Raw genomic sequence first — 15,402 nt, forward strand, 5'->3', positions numbered from 1 at the left:
CAGTCTCCCTTGCGAATTTGCTCGGCCTACGAACGGCGCACAGCTACTGTACATATGTCGTTTGTATCTCTCGCTGCGATGCCGATTTGTGTGCCGTTTGAACCGAATATTTGTCTGAATCTGGCAAAACTAGCGTACCCTGAAACATTAAACAAACATCAGGACAGGCAAATCTCGGCCAAGCGTACACGTACACCCAGCGCTGAGCACGACAAGCCGGTCGTAACACTTCACACAGCCGCGAATGCATGAAAATTTGGCGGTAACATGCTCATAAGCGTAGCAACTTTGGCCAGAGTCACGTGGTAAATACTCTGCGCTAAAGTGTTTCGGTGAGCTTCGGAACGAAAGACAGAAAATGAGCGCGTAAATATATCCTTTGTTGCAAGTGTTGAGTAAGCGCGTATCACTGCAACCTATCAGATGTCTATGACGGTTTTGAATATGACACCAAGGCGAATCCGGTGTGAATCCCAACTGTGAATACTGTCAGGTACCAGGAACAGTTGATCATGTATTGGGCGTGTGTCCCGCGTACGCGCAAGAACGACAGCAACTGGTTTCTTCCATTGCAAACGTCGATAAGAGGCCGCTATCCGACGAATTTCTTTTAGGTCCTTGGCCTGATGCAAACAGCGCAGCCCTGCTAACAAGTGCCGCTACAGCCTTTCTCCAAGCCACTGGGCTGCACGCACGGCTTTGGAGATGCTGCAACTCTGTGAACTTGTATGTGCGCATCTATTCCTCATGCTATCATCATCAATCATCAGCACTTTTCCTCCTTTACCCCAGTGTCGAGTAGAAGGCCAGATCAAGTTGTAGCTCGGGCCGACCTCTCTGCTTTTCTGTAAATCTCTCTCTCTCTCTCTCTTCCCTCTCTTGAGTAAGCGCGTAAGTGTGGTAGTGCGACGTCAGTGCACTGAATGCATGAAAAATTTATTGGCCCTGTTTTCTACTGTTGTCACAAACTCGCACACTGTTTTAACACTGTTACATTCTTTAAGGGGGAGGGGGTGCGCACGCCTTCCTTACCATTCCGATAATGTTGCCCGTCAATCTCGGCACCTTGTAGTTGTAAAAATCTATTTTTCACGCAGAGCAAAATAAAACTGAGCTGGCCATGTACGTCTCTCAATATGGCTTCGAGCAGGAAAGCTGTGTTGTTCGCACAATGACTTGCACTGCGGGATTACTTCAGCTTGAGGGCAATGACTTAATTATTTATATACTTTCAGACGTACTTAGAAACCCATTTACCCTTAAAGCTTTCCGCCGATTCGCATAGCAACAAAGTTCACTTTAGAGAAATCATATTGACAAGCTGAACAACCGCGTATAACAAAAAAAACATGTAAGAAATTATTTTTTATCCCTTCCCTCAGAAGACTGGAGGGAACTGTAGCTCAAATCATGAGGCTAATCAGAAGGATAACAAATAAACATAGCGGGATGAAAGAGGAAAACACAATCAGGTTAATACAGGCCTTCGTAATAAGTAGAATAGTGTACGTAGCGCCGTACTTAAAATGGCAGGTCGCGGAAAAGATCAAACTAGAATGCCTCATTCGGAAAATATACAAACTGGCCATAGGACTACCGATCAGCACCAGCACGGACAAGTTGCTGCAATTAGGCCTACACAACACTATAGACGAGTTCATTGAAGCGCAATGTACGGCACAATATGAATGCCTCTCTAAGACTAGAGCAGGCAGACACATCCTAGAGAGATTAGACATAGGTTACCACGCACAGCATGGTGTCAAGGTGGACATCCCGAGAGATACGAAGGAAAGATTGGTAATACCTCCCTTACCAAAGAACATGCACCCAGAACACAATAAGGACAGAAGAAAGAACAGAGCGAAGCAAATACAGAAGAAATTCGGCAGCGACAAGGACGCACTGTTCGTAGACGCGGCTCGATACAGTCGCAGACGGGGGTTTACGGCAGCCGTAATCGAAAGGGAGCAACGGTGCAAGACGTGCGCGACGATACGCACCACAAGTAACGAGATAGCTGAAGAAGTAGTCATAGCGCTCGCAGCAGCTCAGACTAACGCAACCGTGATAGTCAGCGACTCCCATACGGCAATAAGAAACTTTGCCAACGGCCGAATCTCCCCGGAGGCACTACGAATTCTTCTTGCAGGAGGCCAAAATTACAAAAGAAAGATATACATCACCTGGACAACCGCTCACACCCTCGCGGAGGACGGTAACAACGAGGCGGCACACGACGCGGCTCGAGGGCTTACGGACCGAGCCGCAGTCGCAAGTGACGCCACGACACCCTCCGGACGTGACGGTGCAGTAAATGAGTGGGAGTGGGAGGACAGAATGACCACATATAATGACATCACGAAACATTATAGGTTAGAGAGGCGCATGTTCCCGCAACGTCACGCAAAATTGACAAAAAAGCAGTCTGTCGCATGGCGGCAATTACAAACTAGGACGTATCCGAATCCTGCGCTCTCGCACATCATATATCCGGATGTATATCCTACGGACAAATGCAAAAAATGTGAATCCAGAGCCACTCTGGAGCATACATTATGGGAATGCCGAGGGATACATAACAATAAAGAAAACGCGGCCTCTAGCAGCAGCCCTCGCACGCGCTGGGAAGCCGCGCTGCTCAGCCCCGCCCTCGAAGATCAACTATGGGCCGTCCAGCGGGCCGAGGATGCCGCCAGGACCCACGAACTCCTGGCCGTCACCTAGGCGGGGCCTTTGGCCCTCCCCACCAACTCGCAGGGCACACCATAAAGTTCTTTCCTCCTCCTCCTCCGAGTTAAGGGAAAACCCACTTCGGAAGGTGACCCAGTGTGATGGCCATATGTAACATGTATTCTGCATCATCACCTTGGAATAGGTAATTACATCCCCAAAATATATTGAAGTGAAAATAACAGATGGCTTACTGCGCCGCAAGTATGCATAATAAGTGATCCGTCTATAAAAATGGCACAGCTTGGACTTATTTTGCTTTCGGTATAATTGCACACGGAGATATGCTACTTGTGTGCCAGCTTTCTACAGGTGCGCTTATTGCATAAACGTGCGCGTCTCTCAAATGGCCAAGCATCTCAACGGCAACCTAAAGCAGATAGGCGAGACTGTGTCTTGCTACTGCAGAAAAAGAAATGCGAAGCAACATTTTTTAAGTAAATGAATAAAGTCGGGAGAGTGAACGTGCTTCCGAATGCCTAAAAGACATTAGAGGTGGCCGCCGAGTGGTCATAATGCCTCACTGTAGCTCAATTTTTGGGGGGGAGGAAGGGGGGGTGATGAGAGAAATTTAAATGTTTCCGACCAGACCAATAGCAAATGTTTGTCTATTTATTAATTAGTTTGAAGGCTAATAATAGAACTCGCTGCTGTTCACCATTGATAATTATCTTTGCTTTTGCATTGTTAGATTTCCCGTCAGAATAATACAAACCATCAAATAACACCTATCACTTTAGTGATTCCTGTGAATTTCATTACCCAATGTCACACGCAAGCACTTTGGGACAATGCTGATATATATGCTCGTGTACTTGCATCGCTATTCTCAGCTGTCTTCTTTTGTGGCCCGTTTATATTGATACCTAGTGCGCTCAAGTAATGTGCTCGACAAGGCAAAGAAAGCTATGCGGCTTAGAGAGGACCCTCTTTGACAATAATTAAATACATACGATTGCTCTCGCATCCTTTGACAATGCAATTTCCCGCCACAATGCTATGCCAAAAAGTAACCTTTATTGCCTGGTGCTTTAAGCCACAAGCACAACTTTAGGGAAAACACGGAAGGCGGGAGATGGAAAGTCAAGAAGATAAGGAAAACGAGAACAAGGTGAAAGTAGAAGCCAACGTTTCCACAAGTGGACTTGTCTTCTTCAAGGCGACATATGTTTTCCTCGCGACACGAATATAGGTGGGGTTCTTTTTAAGGGGAGAGGGCGTAAGGCGGATGGGTGCCTTACGCCCTCTCCGCTTTAAAAGAACCCCACCTATATATACTGTGGCGAGGAAAGAATATGTCGGCTTCAAGAAGAGAAGCCCAATTGTCGAAACGTCGGCTCCTGCTTTTACCTTGTTTTCGTTTTGCTCAGCACAACTTCATGGAAGTGCGGAAAGAAAGTATGCGTGTGTTCTTGAGTATAGACTTTCACGAACTGTTGGTGAAAGCCGGTATCATCTTTTGATAGCTTGTGGATACCGTTGACGGCTTCCCGATGTGTCTGTTCTAATTAGCATAAAAACAATTGCTATGTCTACGCACTAAGCACTAAGCGTCATTGGAATGAGCTGTGTCCGCACTAGCAAAACTACAAGAAGTCACACTAAGATACGTGCGAAATATACAGTCACCTGTTATTCCTTAACAATACCTAGTAACAACACAATCGGCCCTTGAGAGAGAGAACGGAGGCTTTAGGAGTTGGAACAATAAGGCTACCGTATATTTAACGTTGATTAATTTTCTAATATGTAAAATCAAGATAACTTACTGTTATGGTTCTTATAGCAGTCCTGTGCCAACACATGGGCCAGATGGGTGGCCAGAAGCGACAAAATACCTGGCGAAATTGACAGTTGATTAGAGATGTGATTGATGGGCGATTTGTAATGGTCAAATTGTCAAGTACTGAAAATTGCATCAGAACGATGTTCTAGAAGCGGCGAGGCGATGTTTTATAACACTGCATGTGTAAGGTGGTTTTGTGTAGATGATATTGGCAGCAAAAATCACCTCAGAATTATAGTCAGTAAAATCTATGGGTGCGTATTCAATGTGACGATAAATATTAGAAGGGACAATAACTAACAAGAAGAAAACATGCATCAAACTAGTTTCTAAGAGTTCTACGGTCTCCTCAGGCCCCTTCTTCAAAGGGAGTGAGGACGCAGAAGCTAGGACGCTTCCATCGCTATCACAACTAGCTAGAGTAGGTTGCGGTACAAAATCCGAGGACACCTGAGCACTTGAGAAAGCAATAACGTCCAAACGAACGCAGCTGAGCGGTCTTTAAGTTATGAACTCCTTGCGAGAAAGAGAGCCCGTTGAGAGACTTGACCAACGCCTCCTAGACAGCACAAGGCCGGTGCACATCGATCTGTGATGTCATGCTGCCTTGTCCGACTGCCATAGAATCTAACGGAGACGCTCTCGAGTAAGCCGCGGTGATCTTGACGTCAGCGCTTTCGTCACGCCGGGCTTGGCAATTTCGGTCCAAGTAGCATGATGGCATAATGCTGAGTGCCCAAGCCTACTGTCTATAGGAGGCGTTTGTTTAGTCCAGTGGCTAAGGCACTCGTGGAGTTGCAGGTTCGAACCTACCCAGCGCCAATGTTTTTCCTTTCGAATCATTTTCTTTTTTTTTTCAAAGATGACGCTTTACAGCGATAACGGAGGCGCAGTTGGAATGCAGGCGAGAGCTTGCGTGGTTAAGGGAAGTGCGGATAACACCGGCAACCGAAAGGGAGGGTGACGTAATGTCACGGCAATGCCCCTTCCCCTCACACAACACCTGGAGCAGTGCAGAGGCAGAACGTCGACATTTGGAAATTCGGTTGTTTGCTTGATTGAAATCAGGGATACAATCAGGACTCGATGCAAATCAAAGGTCAGTGGGACGCCTCACATTGGGCGCTCACTGGAAGACTACAAATGAAGCTGTGCAGGGTGATATGGGCTGGACAAGTTTTGAAGTGAGGGAAGCTCACCGTAAAATTAGTTGTAAAGAACGTCTGAGAAATATGGAAGAAAGTAAATAGGTTGGGGGAGTATTCAGGTATTTGTACAGAGAAAACACTGATTCACAGTGGAGGAAAATAACTACGAAGCTTACCAGCAAGTATGCGGCTTGTAGGGGGAGCAAGACAGCAACAAAGAACGTCAAGCGGAAAGTCAGAGAGGCTAAAATATTCTCATGCGTGGCGGCAATGGAAAAGAAACCTGCCATGAGTAACCCCTTAAGAGGAAAAAATGGAATGAGAAAATAACTAATTTATGATAACTCAAAGGGAAGCTCATCACTATTCGAAGCGAGATCAGGACAAACAATAGAAGTAGGGAAGAAAAATTGGGAAAGGACAAGCAACGGAGGCGTACAATAACAAAGTTCACAATAGGGGTTCCGAAACTTCGGTTATGGGAATTCATCGTGGTTTTTTTTTTGCTTCTCTTTTTTCTTCTTTTTTAGCATAGGTAGGACGTTAGGCAATAAAATAAGTGCTTGGTGGCGCAACCCACCACCCCGTTCCAAAGGGGACGCTCATAACGTCCATCAATCCAACCATCCGTGTTTTTTGGCTTTGTTTTGGGGAATTCCGGCTTAATTTCTACCAGCTGGCGTTTGTGAGACTATACTGTTAATGCACGTGCACGAGAGTTTATTGCATTCCGTCGCCTAGGAAATGAGGTCACCATTGTTTCGTTCTGAGCTGGCCAGCGTCGTAGCCACTGCAGTGTGGCGAAGGTATCTTTACTCACTACAGCCAATACGCAAGTATTTGTATCATAGTTTGTTTTTGTAATGCAAGAACCCTTAAAATGTACCTAACACGTCATCTCTAGAAGCTCTAGCTCCAAATTATTATAAGTGCTGTGCCTTGAGGGGTCGTTGGGAGAGAGCAAAGCGGTGCGGGCATATATTTCGTTTGCGGTTCTTGGCATCCTCTACGTACACGTTTTTTCCCCGATACCTTTACTCTACTTGCAGTCAACTGCACATTTCAATTATTGGCCGTGAGTGAGTGAGTGAAACAACTTTATTCGGTCCACAATAGATGCTAGTAAACTCAACGTCACCAGGTTAGGCCCACTCGGGGACCATCTGGTCAAACCTAACGGCCGTCTCGCCTGCCTTCTGGACTGCCAGGATTTGAAAGGTATGGTTCTGGGCCTTAATAAGCTTCATAATTTCCTCTTCGGTGTAAGGGGGACCGGTAGAGGCGCCGCCTCACATGACACGATCGAAGTCCGCATAACCATCACATAGGGGGCCGTCCGAGCGTGGGAACCGTTCGGGGTATATTGGGTGCAGTGCCGCACGTCTCGGATAAGTGCTTGTTTGTGGAAGTCTGAGAGTGACTGCCTGGGCCCTACACAAAGAGGAGTGCGGCAAAGACAGGAGTCTTCTTGATAGATAATTATGCTTACATATCTCGTTGTACAAGCAGAGAGGTTCGGGTCGCCCAGGAGAGGACGCGTTACCCAGCGCACGGTCAGTCAAACCTCGTGCAGTCGAGTGCGTCTCCTAGTTGGGGTGGAACGAGGCACCCTCAATGGTTGCAAGGTGCGCAGGGAACTAGGCCAATGAGTGATGTTTGAGGTCTTTATCATTTTGGATGATACGTAGGGCCTGGAGAGCCACCATTACCATCTCAAAGGCCCTGATAGCGGCCTTGGAGTCTGAATAAATCGTTTCATGTACACCGTCCGTCAATGCAAGAACAATTGTAACCTGCTCTGTAACGCAGGAACTAGAAGTGCGGATGGTAACGCAGCTGAAGACTGGAATCACAGGCGATGACCACTGAGGAGAAGGCTTCTTGAGCGTACGAAGCAGCGTATACGAAGCATGCTCTATGCTTGTCCAAGCGGGCACTGGCGATCAGAGTTTTATCTCTGGCTCGTCTTCATCCTTCTTTGTAGGTCGGATGCATATTGCGTGGCATCCGATGTACGGAAATCTTAAATCTTACGTCGTTGGACAGCTCCATAGCGTCGGGACCGACGATCGTGGGGGAACGGCCCAGCATGCCAAGTACGGCTCGGCCCACTGGGGTACCAGAGAGTCTGACAAACTGAGAAAACTCTTGGGCTTCAGCAGTTTCTTCGAACGTGTTGTGGATTTTCAACTTGAGGAGGTCTTCTGTGTGCGTTCGGGCGGGAAGGGCGAGGGTAAGCTTGAAGACTCTTCTGATTGAGGCATTGATCTTGTTGCGCTCCGACACGAGCCAGTTGTGCATAGCCGTCGAATAAGCGAGGTGGCATAGCACGAACGCTTGGATAATCCGGATCAGATCGTCCTCCCTGATTCGGCGGTACCTGTTGGCGATTGTTCGGATCAGACCGTGGGCGCTTTCGATCTTGGAACAAATGCGTTGAGGATGGCTCCATTGGCCCCGTCAGGCTCGATAAACATTCCTAGGACCCTAATAGTGTCCACCTGCGGAACTGGGGAGCCGTTACCGGTGAATAACGTAATGTGGCTCTCCGTTGCTGGCTTCTAGGACCGGTGAGGACCGTGTCTGGGCCTCTTCTTGTAGATTAAGAGCTCAGATTTAGCGCGCGAGCACCTTAGCCCGGTGGGGATGAGATACCGTTCCGTCTCATCGATGGCCTCTTCAAAGCACCCTCGACCTGACCTTCACATCTGCTGGGGCACCAGATGGTGATGTCGTTCTCGTAGATCGTGTGAAAGAGAAATGATTGCTTTCATTCCCCGTGAACTATGGGAGGAACATACCATATGTCAGCTTCTTTCCTTTATACTATATATTAGAATTTTGTGTTTTCTTTTTCTTGATGTTTTCCCTGTGGCATGCCACTACTGCTTATAGGTAAAATAAAAAGGGGGTTAAATATAATTGAAAATATATTTTCTCACAAAATTGTCCCTGTGATGGAAACAGTTCCCCTAAAAATTCGCATTTTCGTCACTTACATTTTTTCTTCCAGCGGACCATATAAGGCGTCATTGTTAGCCGATGTTAGCCGAAGGTTGCAATGTGTGAATTTATTTATTTTTATTCAAGGAACGAAGCTGTTTCAGCTGGGCATTTAATGATAAACAAAGGCACAGAGAACCAAGTCTCGCAATTATTCAAATAACAGGTTCCTAAAGTTCTGTGGTTCTTACTCTATCTTTATTAGATAATGCTGAATACTAAGACAAAAGAATATAAAAAGCGATCTTCTATATGAATAATGATGTCTTATTGTAGGCTTTGAAGTTACAAAAAACATAACATCTATATGGTATTCATATGAAAGCTGGTTTTCCGTAGAAAACCAACAAGCACACAAAGGCGTTTGTTTTATTAGCCGAGCAGCAAACAGGCTGAGTCACTCTAGATGAGGCAGATTTTTTTATTGGCTGCATTTAAGTGGAGGTTTGCGCCTATAGGTGACGCCGGCTACTCCATTCCTCTGACATGGTAGATTTAATTTGTTGATAACGTCTCCAATCAATATGCTCTTGTGCGTATTCAAACCGCTAAATGCCAATAGTGGGAGAAAAAAATTGAGGATAGCTGAGATTTCGTCCAATTTCAAAGGTGCACTACCGTAAAGCGCCATTCTTCTCTTTTCTATCCCTCTTGATGGCGCTGTCTTCATAATAGATCAGAGGGATAGATAAGCAAATGAATTGCAGCGAAGCTCGCCACACATAACACATAAGTATACCTGTCATAACTTTAAATATAACCAGATTTTCCCCTTTAGTAGGATGGGGTGGCTCTCACGTTACGTAAGGTTTCGAGCTGCCTTGCATTTCACGCTTGCTTTTCTTTCCCGACAAGCCTTTCCGGCGGCACTTAGCACAGAATTCGGCGAGTTGAGGATAACCTCAATGGACGTCGAAACAATTACATTCAATTTTCTTTCGATGACATGTGGGCCACACTTTATTGTCAGACGTGTACGTATCTTATCGTTTTCCACTGAGCCTCCTCCGCTGTACCTCTACTTGGTCATTGTTCTAAGCTACGATAGTCTTCCGGTGCACTATCAGTGGCACGTTTGCAGCAGCCAGGCATGAAGTTCGTGTGCTTTCGAACCGGCTTGCTGTTCACTCGTAAGTGAAAGAAACACTTATTTTCTATCGTCAAATGCATTGAGTTTTTCTCATAAAGCATTTTGTCTTCTTGGTCTGCCTGCCGCGGCAGCTCAGCGGCTATGACGTTGAACTGCTCAGCACGTAGTCACAGGTTCAATGCGTGGCCGCATCTCGTCGGGGGGAGGGGGAGGGGTGGAATGCAAAAAAAAAAGCAGCCATGCACTCGTACATCGTATTTGGGGTGCACATTTATGGAACGCGGTTGGTCACAACTATTGAAGAGCCCTCCCTTGTGCCGTCCCTCAAGACTATCTTGCGCAGTTCGGTGTCGCCAAGTGGCATAAGTTACTTTGTTGTTTGCTAGGTGCATGCTTCACAGCCACCTAACGAGGGAAGCTGGTAATCAGCATCATTCCTTCGTCTGCACGGGAGCGGAACGCTGCGCGCATTCTGTCTTCAAGATGGACATTGTACAGCATTACCGGGACCCTGTGACTAATAATCATAGTTTTGACTTAAGTACACACGCCTATTTTCCTTCGCTTCCCCTCCTGTTTTACATCCAAGCTAGGTACTTCAGACTTGCTTGATTTTTTTTTTTTCATTTCGTAGTACTGAAATATGTTTAATATTCAGTACAGTAAGTTATTACGTGTACACAATGCCGACATTTTTTGTCCTTACACCAGTTATACCAAGCAAATAGAAAGGCGTAGCTCACAATACAGTCAGTATTCATCGTAGTCCAAAGGCGATGGTATATAAGATGCGGAAACTGGATGACGCTATAGGAACTTCATTACGTTACAAGACGTTTACAATCGGCACCCCATCTACCGGCTTCAAAGGGTTTATTACTTGTAAGATCAATATTGCGTCACATCGTTGAGTGCATCACTTGATATTTTTGGACATTTTTCTTCAGGCACAAATTGATTTTTGTGACGGGAAGCTTTATCGACCTGCTTTCAACTGAAATTCGATTAAATGTTAAAAGGCGCTTTCCTTATCTTTATACGCGCCTCATTATAAATGATAAATATTTCTGGAAGAGCGGGAACCTAATCTGTTGCCATTACCCCGTAATGAGCAATACGAACTCCTGCACACGAGAGCAGTTAAATTTGCGCATCGTTAACAGTTATAAGGAGCGGAATTGTGATGAGCTGCTGACATGCCAATAAGATGCATACACTCCTTAAATATCGGTGTTTTTACTTCTAAAGCGCTTTTCGGCAAAGAGCAATAGCCCGGACGAAGAACAGGCGCGAAGACATCTCTTAAATTCTGGACAAAAAAAAAACACTATCTTGCGTAAGAAAATCTCACGTACCTGCATTTTTAAGGCGCCTCGTGCAAGACGTCATTTCTTTCTTTCCTTCCAGCTTTCTTGTTGCAAGCCATGAGCGTCTGCTCGGCTTACAGTTGCCGCCAACCGCCAGGCGGCTGCCCACTGCCGACGCCCGAGAAATCAGTCCGGTTATTCTTCTTCGATCCTGTGTGGCAAGGGTGCATTGATGTTGAGACGAGTGGGTGCGGACCGTACGGCTGGCCGACGCTGTACCACTGCAAGTTTTTCTGCAAGCCCGTGCTATGAACACGCGAGCAGCTCGTCGGCCGAAGCGTCGCAAGGAACTTTTGCGGCTCAAGAACTAGCACGCGCTTGCATTCTTCTCGGTGAATGTGCATGAGCAGGTGCTCGCCAAACTAGAAACGTCATTAAAGTACATAGCTCGAACTTATGGCCTAAACAACTTCCCGCCTCGTTCTGTCCTTTTTTTTTTGTTTGTTTTTGTTTCAGCCGCAGTGATGCAACGCCAAATGTACAATAGCGAAAAAAAAATTGAGGCCACTGCAGCGCAAATAAAAGGAACGCGAACAACACAAGATCGGGGACCACGACCGCCATCAGTGAATAGCAACCAACAAGGCCACAAATAACTTAGTTTGGGTGAAAAGAGGGTGCGTTCAATATTTTTGCGGAAGCAGATCAAACTGCAGTAATAAAAGTGGCGGCAAAGCGTTCGTTTTTTTTAATTGAACTAAATACACACGAAGGGCACCGGATAAACTAAGACGTGTGCACATGAACAGCTCAGACACAGGCCGTTGATTCCTCATATTGCACATTAAAAAGCGGCACACCTGGGTGTTGGAGAGTTTTAATCGCAGGCCAACAGAACTCACTCCTGCAGAAACATAACAAATATGCAGTAATGAAAACGTGACTCATGACAGAGCACTTGTTGCAAGGTGCCGCAAGTTAGAAATCCCATGGACATAGATAAGTATTGCGGATGTTCAAAGCTGATAGCGCACTTCAGGCGACCTGCAGTGAAATACAGGTCACTAGCCGAACCCCGCCGCATTCGCAGACACCGCACCATAGTTTCGAGCATATGCAGTTATAATTGCTTAGGAACGCCACTTACTCGCCTACGAAGATGGGACCACCGCAAGAGCGAGGGCCAAAGGTTTCACGCCTCTTGTTGAACCCTACGTAGATAAATTTAAATAAAGAGCAACATTCAGTGATAATGAAGCTCGCCCTGAAACGCGTTCATCTCACCAGCTACTCTGCAATAATATAAGGGGAAGAGGGAAATAAAGAGAACCAAGACGGGTGACGATTAATTATGACGGAGGGAAGATGCGAAGCGCATACAGAGAAAGCCTACTCGTAGATTACAATAACGCGCTAACTCTGGCTGTTTGGTGCATGTCTGAAGGAAATGATTAACAGCGCTGTGCAACGGGACGTGACTAAGACAGACGAAATGCTGCGTAATAAAATATTGGTTCAGAACGCTTCGCCCGTCTCAGTCGCGTGTCGTTGTCCACCGCTGTTACTCGTTTTATTCTTACTCGCAGACCAGAGTCGACGCCTGTACTTATTAAAAATCATGCAAAACCTTGATGGCCTAAAAAGTAGGATTCTGTAGTGTTTGCTCTATCGATTCGTATTCGATTCGACAATGGCCGTTCGAACTGTTCAAATTTTTGTCTCGTTCGAGTGTTATAAGGGGCAACAGTTTCCGCAGTATACATGAAGAAAGAATGACACAAGTGGAGGCTCTTCCGAACCATTCTTGCAGGAGAACCGCGATTGTTGCGCAGATGATTCAGTTCCTGTACAAACAAGCGAAGCAAGTAACTTAACAATAGTTTGCAGGTGTGACGCCTCAGGCAGCCTATGAATTCGCTGCCTTTCAACAAAGCGATTAATGCTGGGATTCCTTCAAAATGATGAGTGGTGCTTTAGTATTGTCATCAGCTCCTTTAAGAAGCGCGACACTCTGTCAAGTGCATCCGGGACGTGCTGTTCCTTTCCTTGCACCAGATATGAGCAACAGTTTATTAATCACTTACAAGGTTCTCAGTTGACCTGACATAGAATTCGTAACGATATCACTTGTATCGGAAACTAAAACAAACTTATTGTTGTCGTTTTTCTCGAACATTTGTATTCGATTCTATTGGCACGACTTACTACTCAAGCACCCCTACCAGATGTGTAGTCCGGCATCGTCCAAGCATTAGGTCATATGACAGGGGTTCATCCGGGGTTGGGGAGGCAGGGAGGAAGAAGTATCAACCAAACACTGATAATTTTCGTATATTGAGGGAAGTCATCCAGCGCACATCTTAGACTCATTCACATGGAAGAGATCACAGTTTCGAAGCCAAAATCTCACCGCAGGCAACACACCAGTGGAGCCTCTCATCAGCTTCTCAGCCGTCGACCTCATGCAATGTCGTAGTTTCTGAGATATGTTCTTGTTTAGCTCTTAACTATGTCAGAAATTAGCTCAAACTACCAGCAGCCACCTATTGATTTAAATAAGCCTTGTGCTTTGATTAATTCAGGAGTGATACGCTTGGGAAACGAGCCTGCGCGCTTAAAATATCGAACCGTTCGTGAGAACAAAAGGAAAGTGCATTGAAGACTGGAACTCAAACTTAATAAAGGTTACCAATACAATGACTAGATAGAACAACGTGAATCGGTATAGAACGAAAGACGCGGACGTCCCTGAGAGGCCTATACAGGGTGTCCCAGCTAACTGTAGCCAGAGTTTAAACATGTGCGAATTCCACGTAGCTAGACAGAACCAAGGTAATTTTGTTGCCGTCGTTTGGAAATACTCAAACTATATTTTTTTAATCCGGCTTATTAGATAATTAGTTCTAATTATTTAATCAAATTTTCAAATGTTATAATAGGATGAAAAGTGTTACTGACAAAACTGTAGAGTGACATGAAAAACTCCCAATACAGTTTTCCGCTGCTCAATACGTGCTACATAAAAGTTTCTTCCCGAGCGTGAAAGAAGCCCGCGAATACACGCAAAGTGCCTCGAGCGACCAGTCGCGCGGCAATTTAATAAATATTTGGAATGTAATTTCATCAACGTGGTGTGACGAACTGACCTTATCGCTGCCTTTAAAACCGAAGCGGGCGGGGTAGGGTTGGCACGCAGATAAGCATATGCCACGGCTCCTTTCAAATCAGCGCATTGCAGCGTATGTGCTTGCCAGGAAATTAACGCCAAAATGTCTCAATAATGCTGGCTAAAATTGATTACGTAGTCTCCTAATAGATGATTCACACCCCGCGCCCCTCTTTGCTACAGATACACACTTCCATCGTTACTCATTACACTGATAAGCAGCAACAAGCGTGCGTCACATTTCCAGTAGGCGTGGATGCATTAGATGAAATAATACAGTAGTATATGCCATCGGACAGTCAACTATAGCTGAGGCGCCCAAAGATAAGCTACACAGATGATGATCAGCAACGAACCAAGGAACCTCAATTAGAGACACCAGACTCTGCAAAAGGTAGGTACTTAGTTTTCCTCGTGGGTGCTAGTTTCGCATTTCCCAAGGGTTTTCTCGCTGCCCTGATTTCCTCATGATACGGTTGTTATATTGTTTATTTTGTGAGTACATCTTGATTAGCAAAGCCAGAGTAAAGTAAATATAAAATTAATGCACTATTTTTTTTCACCATGCACGGTATACATTGCGCTAACATGAAATCGAAGAACAAATTGTTTGACCGCTGCTAATTCTTGCCCTAACTAAAAAAAATAGGTTTCATGGGACACAATTTCACACGAGAACTGCATAGGAAAATGCGACGGAACAGGTGGTAACTTACCCGTTTAGAGGAATATATATGTTACGAAAGACTAAATGTTCTTTTTCATAGTACCACAGACTTCAAACAGGTACAGTAACCCTGGAAAAAGTAGCTCCTGTATTTTGCACCTACAATGCGACCTGCTACTGAATTTACTGTGTTGTAAGTCTATTACACCAACCGAGTGAGCTTCATTTACACAATCTTATGCCAACTTTACAATACACTTTCGTTACTGGTGAGGTGAATGAACGTCAGCCAGAGTGTGGAGGGGGGGGGGGGGGCTGGAAAGAAAACAAAAAGTATGAGCTGCTTGAATGAGCAGAGATTCTAGGGGGAGGAGAAACTACGCCTTGAGTTTGTCAGGCAATTGGAAAGAAGATTGTCGCGGTAAGCGAAGAGCATACTTTAGAATAATTCCGTTGAGCCTTAACAAAGTGAAAAATAAAGTATTGCAGCCGTACTTAGCTC

At 45.5% G+C, this 15,402-nt stretch overlaps 1 protein-coding gene and 1 long non-coding RNA gene across 3 annotated transcripts in view; one reads left to right on the plus strand and one right to left on the minus strand.

Annotated features, from left to right (window-relative positions):
- Positions 1–15,402, minus strand: part of LOC142589688 (uncharacterized) — a 42,310-nt gene that overhangs the window by 3,852 nt on the left and 23,056 nt on the right. The window contains exons 3-4 of one of the 2 annotated variants that reach the window (XM_075701228.1): positions 11,116–11,278; positions 4,503–4,571 (exon numbers count right to left, since the gene is read on the minus strand). In XM_075701228.1, coding sequence (XP_075557343.1) covers positions 4,503–4,571; positions 11,116–11,278 — 232 coding nt within the window. The remainder of the gene's footprint in view (positions 1–4,502; positions 4,572–11,115; positions 11,279–15,402) is intronic. The other variant, XM_075701230.1, reaches the window with a different exon arrangement.
- On the plus strand, positions 9,718–11,537 carry LOC142589689 (uncharacterized). The gene is made up of 2 exons (XR_012829907.1): positions 9,718–9,800; positions 11,168–11,537. It is a non-coding gene; the product is annotated as an uncharacterized LOC142589689 (long non-coding RNA).

Source organism: Dermacentor variabilis, chromosome 8, assembly GCF_050947875.1.
Source record: "Dermacentor variabilis isolate Ectoservices chromosome 8, ASM5094787v1, whole genome shotgun sequence".
NCBI lineage: Eukaryota > Metazoa > Arthropoda > Arachnida > Ixodida > Ixodidae > Dermacentor > Dermacentor variabilis.